Consider the following 17,024-nt stretch of genomic DNA (forward strand, 5'->3'; position numbering starts at 1 on the left):
TGTTAAATGCTTCACAATCAACACAGAGTTAAACTGTAACCCAGGAGCTGCACACCTTTGGGGTGGAGTTCTGAGAGAGGTGTGTGCAAGTATGGGAGAGTATGAAGGGTCACCATTGTGCCCACAGGTTAGGCTGCTGGATAGCAGGTTCCAGTTCTCAGAAGGGAATGCCAGACAGAAAGTCTGCAGCCCGACAGTGTACCTAGGGCCCCCAGGATGGTGGCAATTTCTGAACTCTATTCAGACCCTGGCAGCTTAAAGCATTCAGGGACCCAGAAGTTTGGATTCTCCCCATAGCAGTCTGGTGGGTGACCAGAAAGGAGGCACCTGACTAGATCTATATCACAAGCCCAGTTATTATTTTTTGAACGATCTCCATTTACAGAATGCAGCAAAGCAACACACACCCAGTGCTAGTAACAGGCGGATACTTTTATGCTACTCCAAACATTAAGGCATGACTGAGGCTCTGAAGCAGGTACACCCTCTGGTGGCTGCATTATGTTACTGAATGAGAAAGATGAATAACTTGGGAGGAAAGAATGTAAAGCCTGCAATGTGCAGAATGTGGTTTTTTTAAATACTACACAGTGATTTGTATGCACTAAATGTTGTGTAAATGGTAGACAAGAAAAGAGATTAAAAAAATAGTCCTGATTTTTATTTTATTTTAAATGGGTGCCTAAAGTTAGGCTCCTAGGGAGAGGTTTTCAAAAGCCATGTGCCCTTAGATCGTGAGGTGTTCATGTACTAGAGGGAATGGGGGGGGGGGGTCTATAAGAGTTTGTTAGACAGACAGAGTAGTCCATTCAATGACTTTCAGTGAGACTTCTGCTCCAAAAGCCCTTAGGTGTTTTTGAAAACCCAACCCCTGATAAAAACGTTACCAGGTCTACGTTACCAGGAAACCAAACCTCGGCCAAGCAACCCAATCGATTCGTAGTTTTCAAAACCAGAAGGGACCATTATGTATCTAGTCTGACCTCCTTAACACAGGCCATAGAATTTCACCCTGTAATTTCTGCAATTTCTCCCGGCGCACCAGTCCTTAATAGGTACCTAAATATGAATGAGTATTTAGGAGCCTAAATTTAGGCACTTGTTTTTAAAAATCTTGGCATTAGCCCCTTCTATTCCAGTAGCAAAACTCAAGAACAGAATGTAAAATTGCTTCATCGCTTTCCTTATGGGCCTGCTTCTGGTCTTGCTTCCGACAGTCTTACATCAGTGTAACTCCACTGAATTCCATGGAGGATTTACAGAAATGAGATCAGAATCAGGCCTTGTGTGTGCATTCTTATAGCTGGCAACATCTATTAAACACAGTAAAGTTTTAAGTAACTGCATATTTGGGGTGAAACTTGCCCCATTCTCATCTCCACACACAATGGAAACTACAGCATACAAGAACTTCCCTTAAGTAGTCTTTTGCCTTCTAAGGAGCATATTGTGGAATATAACTATTGACCTGAGTAGGAGGTGATGTACCACCCTAAGGGGAGTCAGGGAGGGTGTATGCCTCAGGGAGGACTCTCTCCTTATGAAGCCTCGTATGCGGGGACTGCACCATATGCACCCGCATCACTGAGAATACTACAGCCTGCCTGCTCTGCAAGCTGGTATAGGAAGGCCAGGTCACATCCTCCCCACTCCCTTTGGGGCTTCATGTGCTTCTGGGAAGCAGTTCATCCAGTCCCCTGACTACCCGGGCTGCATTTGTAACAGACCTTTGTGCTAGCTCTGCAAGATGTGTGGGCGGGCAGTGGGAAGGATCGGTTCTTGTGAACCCTCATCTCCGATCCCCAAACATCCAAATAAAGTCTAGCAGACTTTGATGTGCTGGTGCCTTACTCTACTATGACTTCCATCCCAGCAGCTTTTCTGCCACTGTGGGTTATGCTGTCAGAAAATGAATTAAATGAAATGAATTTTCAGTTATTTTGTGTTTGAAGGATGTTGCTGCCTATCCAGGAGGAACTGAATTAGGGGAATATAAAGCAACCAGCTGGAAAAAGCCAGCCTGAATCTAATCACAGCCCCTGGGGAGAGGGCTGTGGGATCACCTCACCAGGGGAAAGGGTTTGGGCCTGAAGGGCCAACAGAAATGGTATAAAAACTTCATAAATCAGACGCTCCGGGAGGGGAATTGTATTTTATACCTCTGGACTGTGGGGTTTTTTTGGAGGAGCCCTGAAAGAAGGAGAAATCGAGGCAGCATGCCTCAGAGCCCCAAGGAGAAACTCGGGAGGCAGCCAACCCCATTACACTCTCCCATTTGTCTGTCTGTATCCACCTGTTGTCTTGTTTTATATTTAAGCTTTTTGGGGCAGGGACTGTCTCTTTGTTCTGTGTTTGTACAGCACCTGGCACAATGGAGTCCTAGTCCATCAGTCTGGCTCCTAGAAACTGCCATAATATAAATAACTAATAAAAAATAACTTATACCCATTAGCCTGAGAGAGGGGGGTTAGGGAAAGCGAATTGAAAGAGTGGTTAGAATACCCACAATTATTTTAAATTAGCAGATGTCCTAACCAAGGTAGGGGACTGTCTCATGACATTTACACAGCATGTTGTGTGCTATTTCTTTCTTTTAATGTACTGCATGGGCTTCCAATCTAAATTACTGTATGCATTTTATCTCAAAGTACTGATTACTGCCCATACACTTGAAAATAAACTGTGTAATGAAAAAATGTCTACAGGGGCTCAGGATTTTAGAATACAAATATCTATAAAATAATCTACTGTTTCAGCAGTGATGCACACACATTATGGACACACACACGCCAGATTAAATGCTTTCTGTGTTTGTGGATCTGTACTTAAAAACTATTCTGCAGTTCAAATATAAATTTCAGTGTCATTACTCCATCTTTGCATAAATGCGAAGCTGAATTACTCCATTCAGTTTATTTAGACACATACAACAATGCCACCTGCTGGACGGTAGCTTGTGGTACATACGCAACTACGCATTACATTTCAAAAAACAAGTGGAATCATTAGAAAAAAGTATTGTGGAAAGAAAGAAGGAAAACAAGAAAGAGCTCAAAATAACTGACTTCACGCTGGTGTTGTTATTAGGGGGAAATCTACCTGAATTTCCTATTGTATTTCTCCTCCCTGCACCCTGTATTTCTTCAAATGGCCTGCCTTATGGGACTTTCCTGGAGGGCAATGATGCCCGGAGAGAGGTCTATTAATGAAGCTGTGAGTACTGGAAAACAGGCTCAGAGAAAATGGAATCATTCATCCATAGCTGCTTAAAATTTCAGATTTTTTTCTCTGAAAAGTTAGCTTGGTTGTCCCAATTTTGGGGCTGTGGCCTCATTTACTCAAGTAACTTAAAATGAAATATTATTGGTGGTGGGATATTTGCCTGCTTTGTTTTGGACTGATGTGCTGGTGTTTCTCATCTTTATTCTCTTGTTTTCAATGTGTCTGACTCTCACTTCATTTTATATGGTTAGTTTTGTCCTTGCTTCAGGGCCAGATTAACTCTCCTGTGGGCCCAGGGCTATTAGATTTTGTGAGGCCCCTGTATACAAGTCTTTTTCCTAATTTAAAACAAAATGATCACAATTATGGCATCGAGGCTATTAACGCTATACTAAGCTTGCCTTTTAATTAACATAAACCCATTCTGTGGTTACATTTGCGTCTTAAAACATGGAGAATTCAAAATAGCCTACTTCTTACCTTAGAACAGTTGTTATATTAGTTTCTTTCTGGGAGGGAGTTTGGGTGCAGGAGTGGGCTCCAGGCTGGGGCACAGTATTGGGGTGCAGGAGAGGGTGAGGGGTGCAGGAGTTTGGGTGCAGGAGGGGATTCTGAGGTGTAGGCTCCGGCCGGGAGGCACTTACCACAGGTGGCTCCGGGCTGGCAGTGCAGCAGGACTCAGGCAGGCTGCCTGCCTGCCATAGCCCCACACTGCCCCTGGAAGCAGCTGGCTGCTGGCATGTCTGTGTGCCCCTGGGGGTAGGGGGACAGGGTGTTTCTGTGAGATGGCCATGCCTGCAAGCACCGCCTCCACAGCTCCCATTGGCCGGTTCCTGGCCAATGGGAGCTGCAGAGACGGTGCTGGGGGCGGGGGCAGTGCATGGAACTCCCCCTCCCCCTCGGGCTGCAGAGATGTGCCAGCAGCCGGCTGCTTCCAGGAGCTGCGTGTGGGCCATGGCATGCAGGCAGCCTGCCTGAGCCCTGCTGTTCCGCTGGACTTTTAGCAGCCCGGAGAGCACGATCGACTGGCAGAGGCTCCAGGATTGACCAGTGAATTGCAATTGGTGGGTTGGTGACCACTGAATTGTATATAATTATGAATTTATTTTTGCGTGGCCCCCTTAGCCCGAGGCCCTGGGCTACAGCCCCTAAAGTCCCTGCATTAATCCTGCTGTGCCTTGCTTTGATCGGAGTTAAAATGCCACTGCCACCAGTGGTCTGAGACTATGTAGTCACTTATTTCACACTGAAATGAACATTTTCATATCTAAATGTTATTATGGATAGTCTCTCTAAGGTCTGAAACCTAGATTTCAGCATTACTCTAGTCCTCCTCCACCAAAGCTGCCTGCTGTTGCTTCTGAGTGCTCAGTGTGACTGTGTCCACCAATGTGTGTGTTCCTAGTTCTCCCCTCTCAACAGTGTCTACCGCTGAGCCATTAACTCATATCTGCTTCAAGCCCAGGAGTGTGCTTTGCTGAATATACATGCTTGGGCTTGTTTTGATTAAGTTTGCTGTGGAAAACCCACATTCTACTTCTGTAGAGCAAGCGGATAATGAGAAAAATATCAGAAGAGCAAAGGAAGGTATCCAAAAAAGTAGGTGAGCTGGTGGCTAAAGGCTGTGTTAAATTGTACGTGCAACACTAGTTGTGGATTTTTTGGTATTTAATTGTAACTTTAGAGGTTAATCATGCCTTTCCCTATTAATTCAATACCTGTGTAAAATGACACAGCAGATTGCCATAATGGGCCAATTGTTTTCTTTAATCACTAGGCCACTAAGGGAAGGAAAAGCACGAAAACAATGTGAATGGTGTTTTGCTGTAGCCTGGTGAATCTGGCATCCATCCATCTGCTCAATGGAAGCTTCAGCATGTAGATCTGATTTTTCTCATCTTCTGTCCCTAACGATCCAGAAATGTTCATCCCTTCAGATTTACCATCCCTAAGAATAAGTTTTTTGATATATGGGCCAAGATGGTCTTTCATTACTGCAAGTCTCTTTCTAGCTGTTGTAAATAATGATTAAGTCCTTCAGGAAATACAAGGAGCCCACAATTTTTCTGGTTGTCATCCGCACTTAACTCAGATTACATCAGCCTTGGCTCAGTTTCTGCAATATGTTCTTTTTGTGTGATGTTGTGTGATAGGGTGTACTGACTCTTTGGACTATATGGAAAGAAATCTATTTGGCCAACAGTCCCCTGCATCAAGCTGATGTTTGGAAGAAAACTTTACCACCTTACCCTCTAATCTAGGGGAGTTTATCCAGGAATCACAGAGGCTAAACAAGATGGTGAATTTGACTGGGGGGCTTGGTTAACCCTATATATTGGCTAACTATAGACTTGCTCACCTTGCTTAGGTGTGCCCTGGGGGCTCAGAAACCAGAAAGACAGTTAAGTAAGGATTCTTGCCCAGAGAGCTGGGGAAGATAATTTGCGATTACATGTGACTATTTGTTTCGTTCATTGTAATTGTTGCTGGGTAAGTACAGTGTATATTAATATTATTATTAGAACACTTGGATGTTCACAGAGTATGAATGGTGCTATGTACAAAACAAATCTACTGCTGTAGAAGCTAGAGAATGGAAAAGCAATGGTGGGTATTAAAATAGAGAATACTAATACTGAAGGGTCTTCAGTTTATATTTTGTAAATAACAAAATATCTTTACAGTAAGTACTTGCCTCAACAGAAAATGGAACAGACTTAGCACTTTTGCACCATTTATTTATAAGTAGCAATATAAGTATAGTGATTTTCTTCATTCAAATGTTATTGACTTACCCATTATCCAAACCATTCTGCCCAAGTTTCTTTCCTATGTCACCCACCATCACCCCTGGCATAGGAAGCAGCGTTTTTGTATCTCGAATCTATGTGCAAATTAAATGAAACATTATATTAGTCCTGAGAAAACTAAAGCTCTTGATGGAATCCTTTCAAACAGTGAAAAGTACTCCCAATCTATTTTGTTATTAGCATTTAAAAAAAAAACCTCACTATTTTTCCAAATACAGATAAATAGAATCCAGTCTTGGATACAGTTTCTGCTTAACACACTCTTTCGTCCAGGATACTACAAATTCAATAATGAAAGCGACTTGGAAATCTTTCACTTTCTTTGATAACATGCCACTAATTACACTATCATGCTCCCAATGTGCATCTATATAGAAGAATCTTCTGATCACAATTAGCATGAAAACCTTCTTTTGGTCTATGTGGACAGGAACAGGAACCAACAAAACTGATTAACTTTATGTACTAATTGTGTCCTGCCTTTCCCAGGGATATATGACATGTTTCATCTGGTCAGCAACCCAGTTCGTTTAAATACGTGTAGCTTTGCCACTGCTTCTGCAAGTTTTCTACTGAAAATGGCTCCAATCCTGCAAGCTGATCTCTGTGGTTGGAACCCTGCTTCCATGCAGATTGGCTTGTAGGATCAGAACAAATACTGATACCTGAAAGAGAGGGCTTGAAAACCTGGCTCACCCATTTCAAGGAGGAAACTTTCCCATGAGAACGTGATCAATTTCTGCAAAGTCCATGCTTTCATTTAAAAATAAAATTTGGTAGCCCTTAAGATTACATAGGTAACTCTCCAAATGTGCCCAGCATGTGAACTAATGCAGAGCCCATAGCATTAGGCCATTCATTTGTATTTATTTTGTTTTTGCAAACAACCTTCTTTACACATTAGGGTTTTTATGTTTACTGATTTTAAAAAAAATTTCTTCATGTTTAATGCCCAGAAGTTCCTTTACATTGACTTTTCTGTGACTAAGCCCCAGGAGGTCTCCCTCTCCCTGCCACAAGTATCATCTCTCCCTGGTTTAGGCTTGCCCTTCTCTCTTCCCTCTGTTGTGGTCACACAAGGACCAAAGGGCACTACCAACTACAGCAGGCTTGCGCTACAAGATGACATCCATGACCAGCCAGTAGGGAAGGTCATCCCACAGTGGATGCTGCAAGACAATGTTTTCTAAAAATATCATGTTTCACAAATATGTCAAAGGACTGTTTTCGATCAGGCCATGTTTATGGTCACCTAGTGCTTACATTCCAAATGCAAGGGTAACCCACTGGTCAGTGTGTGCTAGGCAACCCTTTCTGTACCCAAATCACAGACAATGTGAGTCTGTTACAGCCCCTGATTCTTTAGCGCGAGCTATAGAAAACTTGCTCTCTGAGCTTTTAGGTCCCTGATTCAATCCCACTGTCGTCCAAGATGACATAAGCAGCTGGAATTTCAGCAGTTTGTAGCATCCTGCATGCACATTTCAGTTGACATTATATGCTCAGGTTCTACCTTGCCATAAACTAGCAGTGGCCTGGCACAGTCTATTAGTATGTCACAGTTGGAAAGCCAGTGTTTGCCTTTCGTTTCACTTGCAATACATGCTGTCACTTGAAACGTCACAACTCACTCCATAAATTCCATTTTTTGCTTCATACATGTAATGTTCAAAAAACAATTGAAAAAATATATCCCCACTTCATTCATCCCAGAAATCTGATATTTCAAAAAATGATGCTAGAATTAAATTACCGTGTTTTTGGCCCCTTTGGGAGATCCACAGAAGTCAATGCAGGTGCACCGTGCAAGTGATGAGGATCCTCATTAGAAAACAGGACCTGATCTAATGGTCACTGAAAACAATGGAAGTGTTTCTACTGTTTGGCTTTGGCCATGCATGACATCCAACATATGCCATCACTTATTCTCATTGTATTTATTATTATATATCTGTCCAGTTTGTGTTAGGCACTTTTCAAACACTTAGGGACATTTTCTGCTCTGAGGAGCTCCTGATCTAAAGTATTTCACACTTTGTAGGCTATTTCAAACTTCATGTGTGATGCAATAATATGGAGATTCATTTCTACTTTCTAGTTATAGCAATTTGCTACTATTAATTCGACTGTATTCTTGCCTCAAAAGCACAGTGGTCAAATAAATACTGAAGTTTGGTAGAAAATGTTAAAGACATTTTTACAGAAATTGCTTAATGGACATAATACAGTGACATGAAAAAAACATAAAGTAGTACTCTTTTCTCACCTGCACAACAAAGGAATGTAATCCGTGGCACTGCCCATCAGGAGTGTACAGCTGGGCGTAGACGACAGCATGAGTGGCATTTTTCCCCATGTTGCCAACCCAAAACTTGGCAGCTTCAAAATCAGGAGTGTTGATGATAAATTTCTACAAACAGTCAAAAAGGGGGAAGTCTGAAATCATATGAATCAATGTACATCCATCACTTCTTTTTGTTTGCTGCCACTGTAACATTTTGAAAATTGCCAGCATTTCATACTGTACTTCGATCCAACATGCTCACAACAATGAAAGTGAATTTGACAGGAATCTATCGGGCTGAGCTTTATTCTAGAACATGTTCTGCCCTGACTTTTCCCTAGACACAAGAGAGCGACTGTCAACCTGAGGCCTAAAATTCAGCCTCTCAACTTTCTTATAACATGAGGAGGGGAGGGAGTGCCATGGAGACACACAATGGTCTCTGGGTTTGGTTTTTTTGTGAATGCAAAACGCTCCTGACATTTGGGCATAATCAGGCATCTTGATATCAGGCCCTATTCTGCAATGTGCTCCTCACCCCACAGACCCCATTTGCTTCAATGGGACTTTATATGTGAGGACAAGTCTTCCGTCACTGAGCTGATTGCAGGAGAGGGACATGAGGTGTTATATTGCCTAACTGACTTAAACAGAGAAAAATATATCTGCAATCATTTGCTTTCACCAATATGGAGGCCCAGTGAAGGGCAAGCTGGAATTTTTGCCTAGTTAATGGCATATACTGTGCTTATGTTTTCAATCCCTAATTCCCATTGCTTATTATTTTAGAGCCACTTTATGACATACAAGATATGTCTACACTGAAATCACTGAGTGTGATTGCAGCTTGTATAGACATACCCACAGAAATAAGATGGATTTTATCTGAGACTGTACAACTTGCTGGACCGCTTCTGAGCAGCCTCCCTGCTTCGGGCACTGGAAGCAGAAATTTAAAAAAAAAAAAAAAAAAATGGTTTTGGTTCTTCCAACACAGAATTTTTCTGAAAATGTCCCTCCCAGGGAAAATTTCACATATCTGACATTTTGTTCCAATTCAGAATTAATTTTTTTTAAAAGCAAAATTTTTTTGTGGGATGGAAATTCCAGTTTCCACGCAGCTTTATTACTACTAAAAAGTGTTAGATATGAGCAAATTATTAATTATTGTTAATCATAGAATCATTTTGGCCTGATATCTTTATAACAGATGTGATACTCTGTATCTTGGGGGAACTCCCTGACCCCCACGTTCATCCTTATAACATGATTGTGTGGTATCCAATGCAAAGTTTGTCATGTCAGGTGTCTTCAGAAGGCTCATGATGCACTGAGCATTGTTATTATAGTAATGTTCTAGGTTATAATTTCATGTATATAGTTATGAGGCTGAAAATGTGTCCTCATGGCTTAAAATAAGCCCAGGCAAAACTCTCCAGGAACAGAGGGGCAGTTCACACCTCATCAGGGCACGTATGGGACAAACTCAGCCCAGCCTCACAGGAACAAAGGACACTGGCCCATGCAGCAACAAAGGATCGGTTGGACTCTTGACTGAGTCACCCCTCTTCCCTTGGTCAGTTTGGGACTACGATGAGGTAATGCTCACCTGACCCTGAAGTGGGTGGGGGGGCAAAGTCAAAAGGAAAGAAAGAACATGATAAAAGGGAGAGACGTTTGCCACCTACATCTACAGACACCACCACCAAGTGACTGAAGTGCTGATCAAAGGGGAGAGCCTGGCTGAAGGGCAACCAGCCAGCCTGTGGTGAGAAGCATCTAAGTTTGTAAGGGCACTGAAAGTGTTAAGACCAGCTTAGAATGCGTTTTGCTTTTATTTCATTTGACCAAATCAGACTTGTTGTGCTTTGACTTATAATCACTTAAAATCTATCTTTTGCAGTTAATAAATTTGTTTGTTTATTCTACCTGAAGCCGTGCATTTGGTTTGAAGTGTGTCAGAGACTCCCCTTGGGATAACAAGCCTGGTACATATCAATTTCTCTTCATACAAGCTTGCAGCGTCCAGTGGGCATAACTGGACATTGCAAGACAGAGGTTCCTAGGGTTGTGTCTGGGACTGGAGATATTGTCATTTGGTTGCACAATCCAAGCAGTGGCTGGTCAAAAGTGCTCACTCATATGCTGGGAGCAGCTTACATGCTAGAGGCTGTGCGTGAACAGCCCAGGAGTGGGGGTTCTCACAGTGGAGCAGGATAAGGCTGGCTCCCAGAGTCGAGGATTGGAGTGACCTAGCAGATCACTGGTTCAGATAATGCCAGAGGAACATCACAACAGAATGTAAACAATAAAGTACCAAATGTCACTTCTGTAGGTTACAGACTGACCTGTGTGCTGGGGTCGTATCTGGCAGTTGTCCGTATGCCCTTGGTATTGCTGCCATGGCTGACTTCAGTCAGAGCAAAACATCCAAAAATCTAAACCGTGAATCAGGAGGTGCAAATCAACTCAATGTTAACATGGTAACTCAAACATTTTAAAAGTCAAGAGTGTTACTCAATATGATATTGCTGAAAAAATGAGAGTTAATAAAAATCCAGCTGCTTAGTAGGAGGTTGCATTGGGCCAAATTCATCCCTTTTGTAAGCCAGCACAACTCCTGCAATAGGGTGGCAGTGCTTTTCCACTGAGCCATCTTTCTGGCAGGTGTTGTAATCCTGCAGGGAGCTGCTGATTATTAATTACACCCATCATATAAGAAAAGTGGGACTGGCTCTTTGAGTAGAAGGAACTGTTGCCTACAAGACAGGAATGGTGGGTCGGTCTCTCTGTAGGGAAGTCATAGGAACAGCCAGTGCTTAATTTATGCCAGGGCTGAGCATCGGCACCTTTAGGCTTGGCAGTTCATAGCCCTGGCACTTCTGAGCTTCCTGCGTCAGTTATGAATATGAAAAATTGCTTGACCCTCAGCACCTTATTGATTGAGCCCTGGTATCTCTTTCATTACAAATTAAGCACTGGGAACAGCTAGTTTGGAAAAAGATTAGGCTGTCTATGTTTTATTGAAAAACTGTCAATAATGCAAACAGTTGGAAGGGGTAAACTCAGACTAAATCCAGAGTGGGTAAACTCTTTTCTTAGCAAGATGTGAAGTCCACCGGCTCGCAATTCTACTGCATTCAATGAACTGCGTTCCCTTACACTAGGGCTATATTTGGCCTGTTGTCTTTATTCTTGTGCATCCTAAAAAGGCAGTGTAGTACAATTGGATTGGGGTGTGATTGGAAAGCAAGCCCGCACCGCACTCAGTCCACAGCAGCAGCTTGGCTACTGTCCCATGAAGCTAGGTCCAGCTTCCCGCTCCAAGCATTGTGACCTGGTGTGTGGAGTCAAAGAACCACTCAGGTTTGACCCAGCTGCCCCTCTATCATGATGGAGGGGTCCCTGGGCCAAATTTCAGTGAGTGGCACTGCAACCCTGTGTGCCAGGTCACAACACCACTCAGATTGGGAGCTCTTTCGAAAAGGTGGAAAGATTAAACTGAAACCTACGGCAAAACTACTGCAACAGATACAAAGCGCTAAGCTCTATTTGATGCTAAGGGTCTTTAATTGTGTCACTAATTGGATTCATATTGGTTTAACAGTGAGCCCATCTACATAATCAACTACTTGCTACATAACATGAGCTGATCAATAAATAAGCATTTTTTTAAAAAAAGGAATGAAAGAAAAAGATCACACAGTATTTCAAGTTAGTGGCAGTAAAATTTTGCCAGTATCGCTTTCATTATGCTAGTTATCCTACGGGAAAAAAATGAAATAAAATAAAATGCCTCTGATAAACAGGGGGTGCTCTTTCACAATAATTAATACTGTATCTAGATCTGTCACTAGTGTGATGTTTCTGGACTATGGAATGGAATGGATAATTCACCCTAGGGCTCTGACTGGGTGGCAGAGCCTGCCAATGTAGAGAAAGGTGAATATTAGAGAAGGCCTCCTCTCTCTAACAGCGTAATCTTAAATCTCCTTAAGGACAATGCCAGAGCAAGTAGCGTTAATGGCTCCAACCCCTCCTTGAGGAGCACCCAAGCCAGTACGACACAGCATAAACAGGATGGGTCAGGCAGATTAACAGAGCCAGACACTAAGGTGGATCTGGGCTGGCTAGGACTCAGAATGTGAGTTGGTTCATTTCTGTTCCTGAAACTTAAGAGAAAGCTTAACTTGTAGTGAAGTGTAAGAATAGACGAGAGTAAATATACATGTTGGCTGTCTTAAAATAACCTTTTTCTCTAATACTTTGTTCTAATGGCTAAATAAAAATACTTTGCTTTAAGAAGTCTGTTGGTCAATATCACGAGTCACAGGTTCTGGCAGGGTGGAAATGCAGGTGCCTGAGATCCAGTCAGACCTGCAGGGTAATAAGTGGTTTGTATCCGGGCCCCAGTATAATGATATGTCTAGACTCCAATCACAGGGTATGACTGCAGCTCAAGCAAATATTTCTGACCTACTTTTAACATCACTAGCTCAAGGCTAGCACCATGAGTAAATTACCCAGAGTTCTGGGCAGGCTTGTGTCACACTACCGTGGTTTCACTGCTCTGGCACTCAAGCTAGGCATCTACTCGAGCTGCAATCACACCCTGTTACTGCAGACTGGACAGACCCTAAGAGTGGAAGAACTGCAAAATTCCACCCCGAGTCAGGTAATGGTGAAGGGCTGAACACCTGCATTCAGAGATCAAAAAGGGCCAAGAGGTGCTGCTAGCCCCTTAACCATGACAATACCCAACCCTGAAGAGTTACCCCAAAATTACCTCCATGTTACTGGTTTGTTTCATGAATTCCTGATGCCTTTCAGAGCCAGTATTCGCAATTGCACCACCGAACACCTGAAAACACAAAATGAGAGAGATGACTGTGAAATCCCTGTCAAAATGCTGGAAAGAGTGCTTGAATAAACACAACAATCACTAAGCATGACATTCACCCTTAGTAGGGGGCCAACAGAAGCGTCCAACACTTACGTCTCACTTAAACGCTATTTTCAGGGCTTAAAGTGGTGATCTGGCTTTGTGCTAGCTCCTCTGCACTGGACTGAATGTCATACAAAGTCAGAACACACTTTGCATTATACAGAAGAGAGGCCAAGGATGGAATGGGTCATGGAGACGTTGCTCCTCATGACAAGCCCAGCTTTTGGCAGCTGTAACAGAACACTCAGTGGGTTCACTTTCCACTGGTGTCTGTAGTTACAGGTGCAAAAGCCCAGTTTAGGGAGGCAAAACCTTTGAAAACATACTAGCTCACTGCACGTAGTTTGGTTTTAAATGACTTGGGGTCTGAATCTGAAGTTGGCCAGCAAATCCATCCCAGATCAGCAGTAATTGAAAGCTTTTACAATCTCATGCTGTTCTAATTACAAAACAGTTGGTGGTCGTAATTCAGTTCCTGCTGGACAGCTATCTACATCACAAAAATCACAACCACAGCTGGTACTAAGTAGTAGAGCTGGCCATATAGCAGAAGAAATCATCAGTCAAATAGATCATTTAATGGAAACAGAAATAGTCACTAAATAATGCATTCAGCCAATGTGATTCAAACATCTCTATTGACTATCCTTACTGGAAGATTCAACTGAAGGACAAAGGATTGAGGGACAGATCCAAGGCCCATTGAAATCAATGGGAATCTTTCCACTAGCTGCAGTGATTTTGGGAGCATGCCCTGAATGAACAAGGCCAATTTCCCGTCTGACACAAAAAAGGGCTGGCCCCTCCAAGATGGAGGTGAGACTCATGTGGGGAAGTTTTCAGTACCAACACCTCTGATGCACCTGTTCTGTTATCCAAGAGTGAAGTCCTGGCATTACTAAAGTCAATGGCAAAAGGTGCATCCCATCGATTTCAGTGGAATCAGAATTTTGCACCAAGCCTGTCCAATTCCTCACTTTTAAACAGTTTAACTCACTTTTCTTATTTAAAAAAGAGATAAATAGTTGTATCGAGATATTGTTTTTAGAAAATGTTCCTCAAAGAGGGGGGGAAAAAAAATCTATGAAAATGCAGTGCGACACAGTAACAAGACTTTTCTCTGAATTGAACTTACCTGAGCATTTAACAAATATTTGGTACCGAGAGACCAATCATACATCCCTAGGCAGTTTATAAGAACCATAATTTTTAATGGCTTCTCCATGATATCTTCCAGTTTAAGAAACTCATATTCAAAGAGCCTTTTACAGCGTAGGAATGTCAGCTCACGATACTTGTCAAGGGTCACATCTTCTCCGGGGTAGCGAGCAAAGACAGGATCATTTTCAAAAGCAGAGAAGATTCTATTCTTGAGGGGAGAAGTTGGCAATAGATATTTAATACCAGAAAGTTGGAAGAAGTTCAGTATTAAAGAATCAAGTTAATTTTCCTCCCTGGCTGAATTAGGCTTTCTAGCACAGCAGCTGTTTGTTCAGCCAAAATAAAGAAATAAATACCTAAATAAAATTTAAAAACACAAAAGGCTGAATTAAAACAACTGATATATGCAAGAGAAAAATATATTAAAATGTGGTTTTACAGATAATGTGAGTGCCAGATGCATCTTTCAAAGTGAGGTAGCCACACACTTAGCACTGCATGAGTCAGAAGTTCCTGTAAATTGCCATTTATTAAAATTAAATCTCCACAGTACTGGGTGAGTCAACATATCCCAGGAACAGTGTTAGGCCATAGTTGCCTCACATGGTTGCATTTTAGCTGCATTATTATTTGATTATTGGCAGGAGTCTAATATTGTTTTAATGCTAGTCCTCCTTTGAGCATCAGTGTAGAGCGCTGAGGGTCATATTCAGGCTCTTCGCCAACTAGCAGTGGCTGTGTAATGCCATTTCAGCCATTATGTGGCCACCTATGACTGCTCTCTTCCCAGAAGGGAGCAGTTGCACAGTCCATCTAGTCCAACTGCCAACTATTGGCACCAGGGCTCAGTTCTAGGAACAGACTGCGCACCTTCTAATGGACTAACTTGGAGCAGTTCCTTCCCTGGCTGACTGACTGACTGATAGATAATCTGCCCAGGACAATTTTTAAAGGGAGCTTGTATCTGTGAAGATGTCTGTGTCTTCTTAGGCAAACAGCTTCATTCATATAATCTAAGGAGAAACACACAGAGCTTTTGGCAGAAGATGTGCCTTTCCCTGCTCTTCAGAGAGAAGGTGACTGGGAGGAAAAAGAGGGAACTCTCTCTCCCCCCATGAAGACTATTGTATTAATTCTGATGAAATAAATGGGCCCAAAGAGTGAAAGGTGTTAACGTGACCCTGAAACTGTCGAACATTAAACTGTTTAAACAAGGTTTGGGGTTCGGTATACAGAGATCTTTTATGTTGTCAAAGATCTCTGTATACCACATCCCAAACCTTGTTTAAACAACATAAAAGAGTGGACAGGAATGGACTTCATGGAGACTCAAGCACCGACACACGATCGTCAGGAGACAATTGGTTGATTGCTCATCAATGATGGTGCCCCAGTGACCAATGCACTTATGGGAGTGATGATGATGATGATACAGAGATCTCAACCTGCTTAGTCCCATGACAAGCACACCATGTTTGTCACCTTTTATCACAACCCAGCTCATAACAATAAGCGGTCTTGGCTGGCTAAGCCAGACTCTTATTAGACAGAAGGAGAAAGGAGAGGAATAGGAAAGAGAAGAAATGAAGTAGGGAAGGAAAAGGACTGAGCAAGAGATAGAGACAGTGGGTGAATCTGTCTGTCAAAGTGTCACATCCCAAATGGGTGTTTGGAATTCTGCCAGAGCTAGTGGAGGTGATGATGTCATGCCAGTCCCTTTCTTGGCCTGGTCTGGTCAGGACTTCTCTCAGTAAATGACAAAGACCCAATGGTATTACAGGACATCCAAGGAGATGGTGGGGGTGGCAGCCATGATGGTAAAGCTTGTTGCAGCAGCTGCTGGCAGACAGCTGCTTCTTCTGCTTAATTTTCCCACCCCTAGTGGTTTTTTTTTTTCTTTTAAGACCCCAAAAGGGAGTGATGGGCTGAATAGCCCATCCCCTCATTATTTTGTTTACTAATTAGGCCAAATTTTTGACACCCCAGTTTTTGTCAAGGTAGATAAAAATCAATACTTTAAAATAAAATTAAAAAAACTCAATTTTTTTCATTTAAATTAAATACAGGTTATTTTAAAAAAAGTAAACCTAGTTAAAATTAGATTTGAAACTGACAATCTATGTTAAGGCCTAAACTTAATATCTATTAAAATAATTTAAATTAAATACAAAAAATAATATAAATTACTACATATTTTTGCCTAGTTTTAATGAAGGTCAAGCACCTGGAACTAGATTTTGTTGAAGTGCTAAACCAGTTTTTGACAACAGTAGTCTTTTCTGCTGGTGCAGAGAGAATATTTTCTTCATTACAGTTTATTCAACGTGTTCAGTTCAATTACTAGATCATTCAAATTTAAGAAACCAAATGGAAGTTGACAAAGCAGAAAACACTTGTTTTCCTCTTCCAATCTGTGAATAAAAACTAGGTGTGAGAGGATGAAATCTACTAGTTCTAAAATATCGAAAGACGTGGTGACTGGAAACAATCAGTTCAATTCACTAACTACAGATAATGCTTCCTCTGTTTCATAAATCAGCTAGTTTTAAATACAAACCATGTTTTGATTAACTTTTTTATGTATTCAGCATATTAAAACTAA

At 42.0% G+C, this 17,024-nt stretch overlaps 1 protein-coding gene across 4 annotated transcripts in view; it reads right to left on the reverse strand.

The window, feature by feature from the left end:
• Positions 1-17,024, reverse strand: part of ACOX3 (acyl-CoA oxidase 3, pristanoyl) — a 59,693-nt gene that overhangs the window by 32,256 nt on the left and 10,413 nt on the right. For 3 of the 4 annotated variants that reach the window (XM_074951762.1, XM_074951761.1, XM_074951760.1), the window contains 5 exons: positions 14,397-14,630; positions 13,103-13,177; positions 10,665-10,754; positions 8,299-8,442; positions 6,018-6,106 (listed from right to left, as the gene is read on the reverse strand). In XM_074951762.1, the coding sequence (XP_074807863.1) occupies positions 6,018-6,106; positions 8,299-8,442; positions 10,665-10,754; positions 13,103-13,177; positions 14,397-14,630 (632 nt within the window). The remainder of the gene's footprint in view (positions 1-6,017; positions 6,107-8,298; positions 8,443-10,664; positions 10,755-13,102; positions 13,178-14,396; positions 14,631-17,024) is intronic. The other variant, XM_074951763.1, reaches the window with a different exon arrangement.

This window comes from Natator depressus, chromosome 4, assembly GCF_965152275.1.
Source record: "Natator depressus isolate rNatDep1 chromosome 4, rNatDep2.hap1, whole genome shotgun sequence".
In the NCBI taxonomy this organism is placed as follows: Eukaryota; Metazoa; Chordata; order Testudines; family Cheloniidae; genus Natator; species Natator depressus.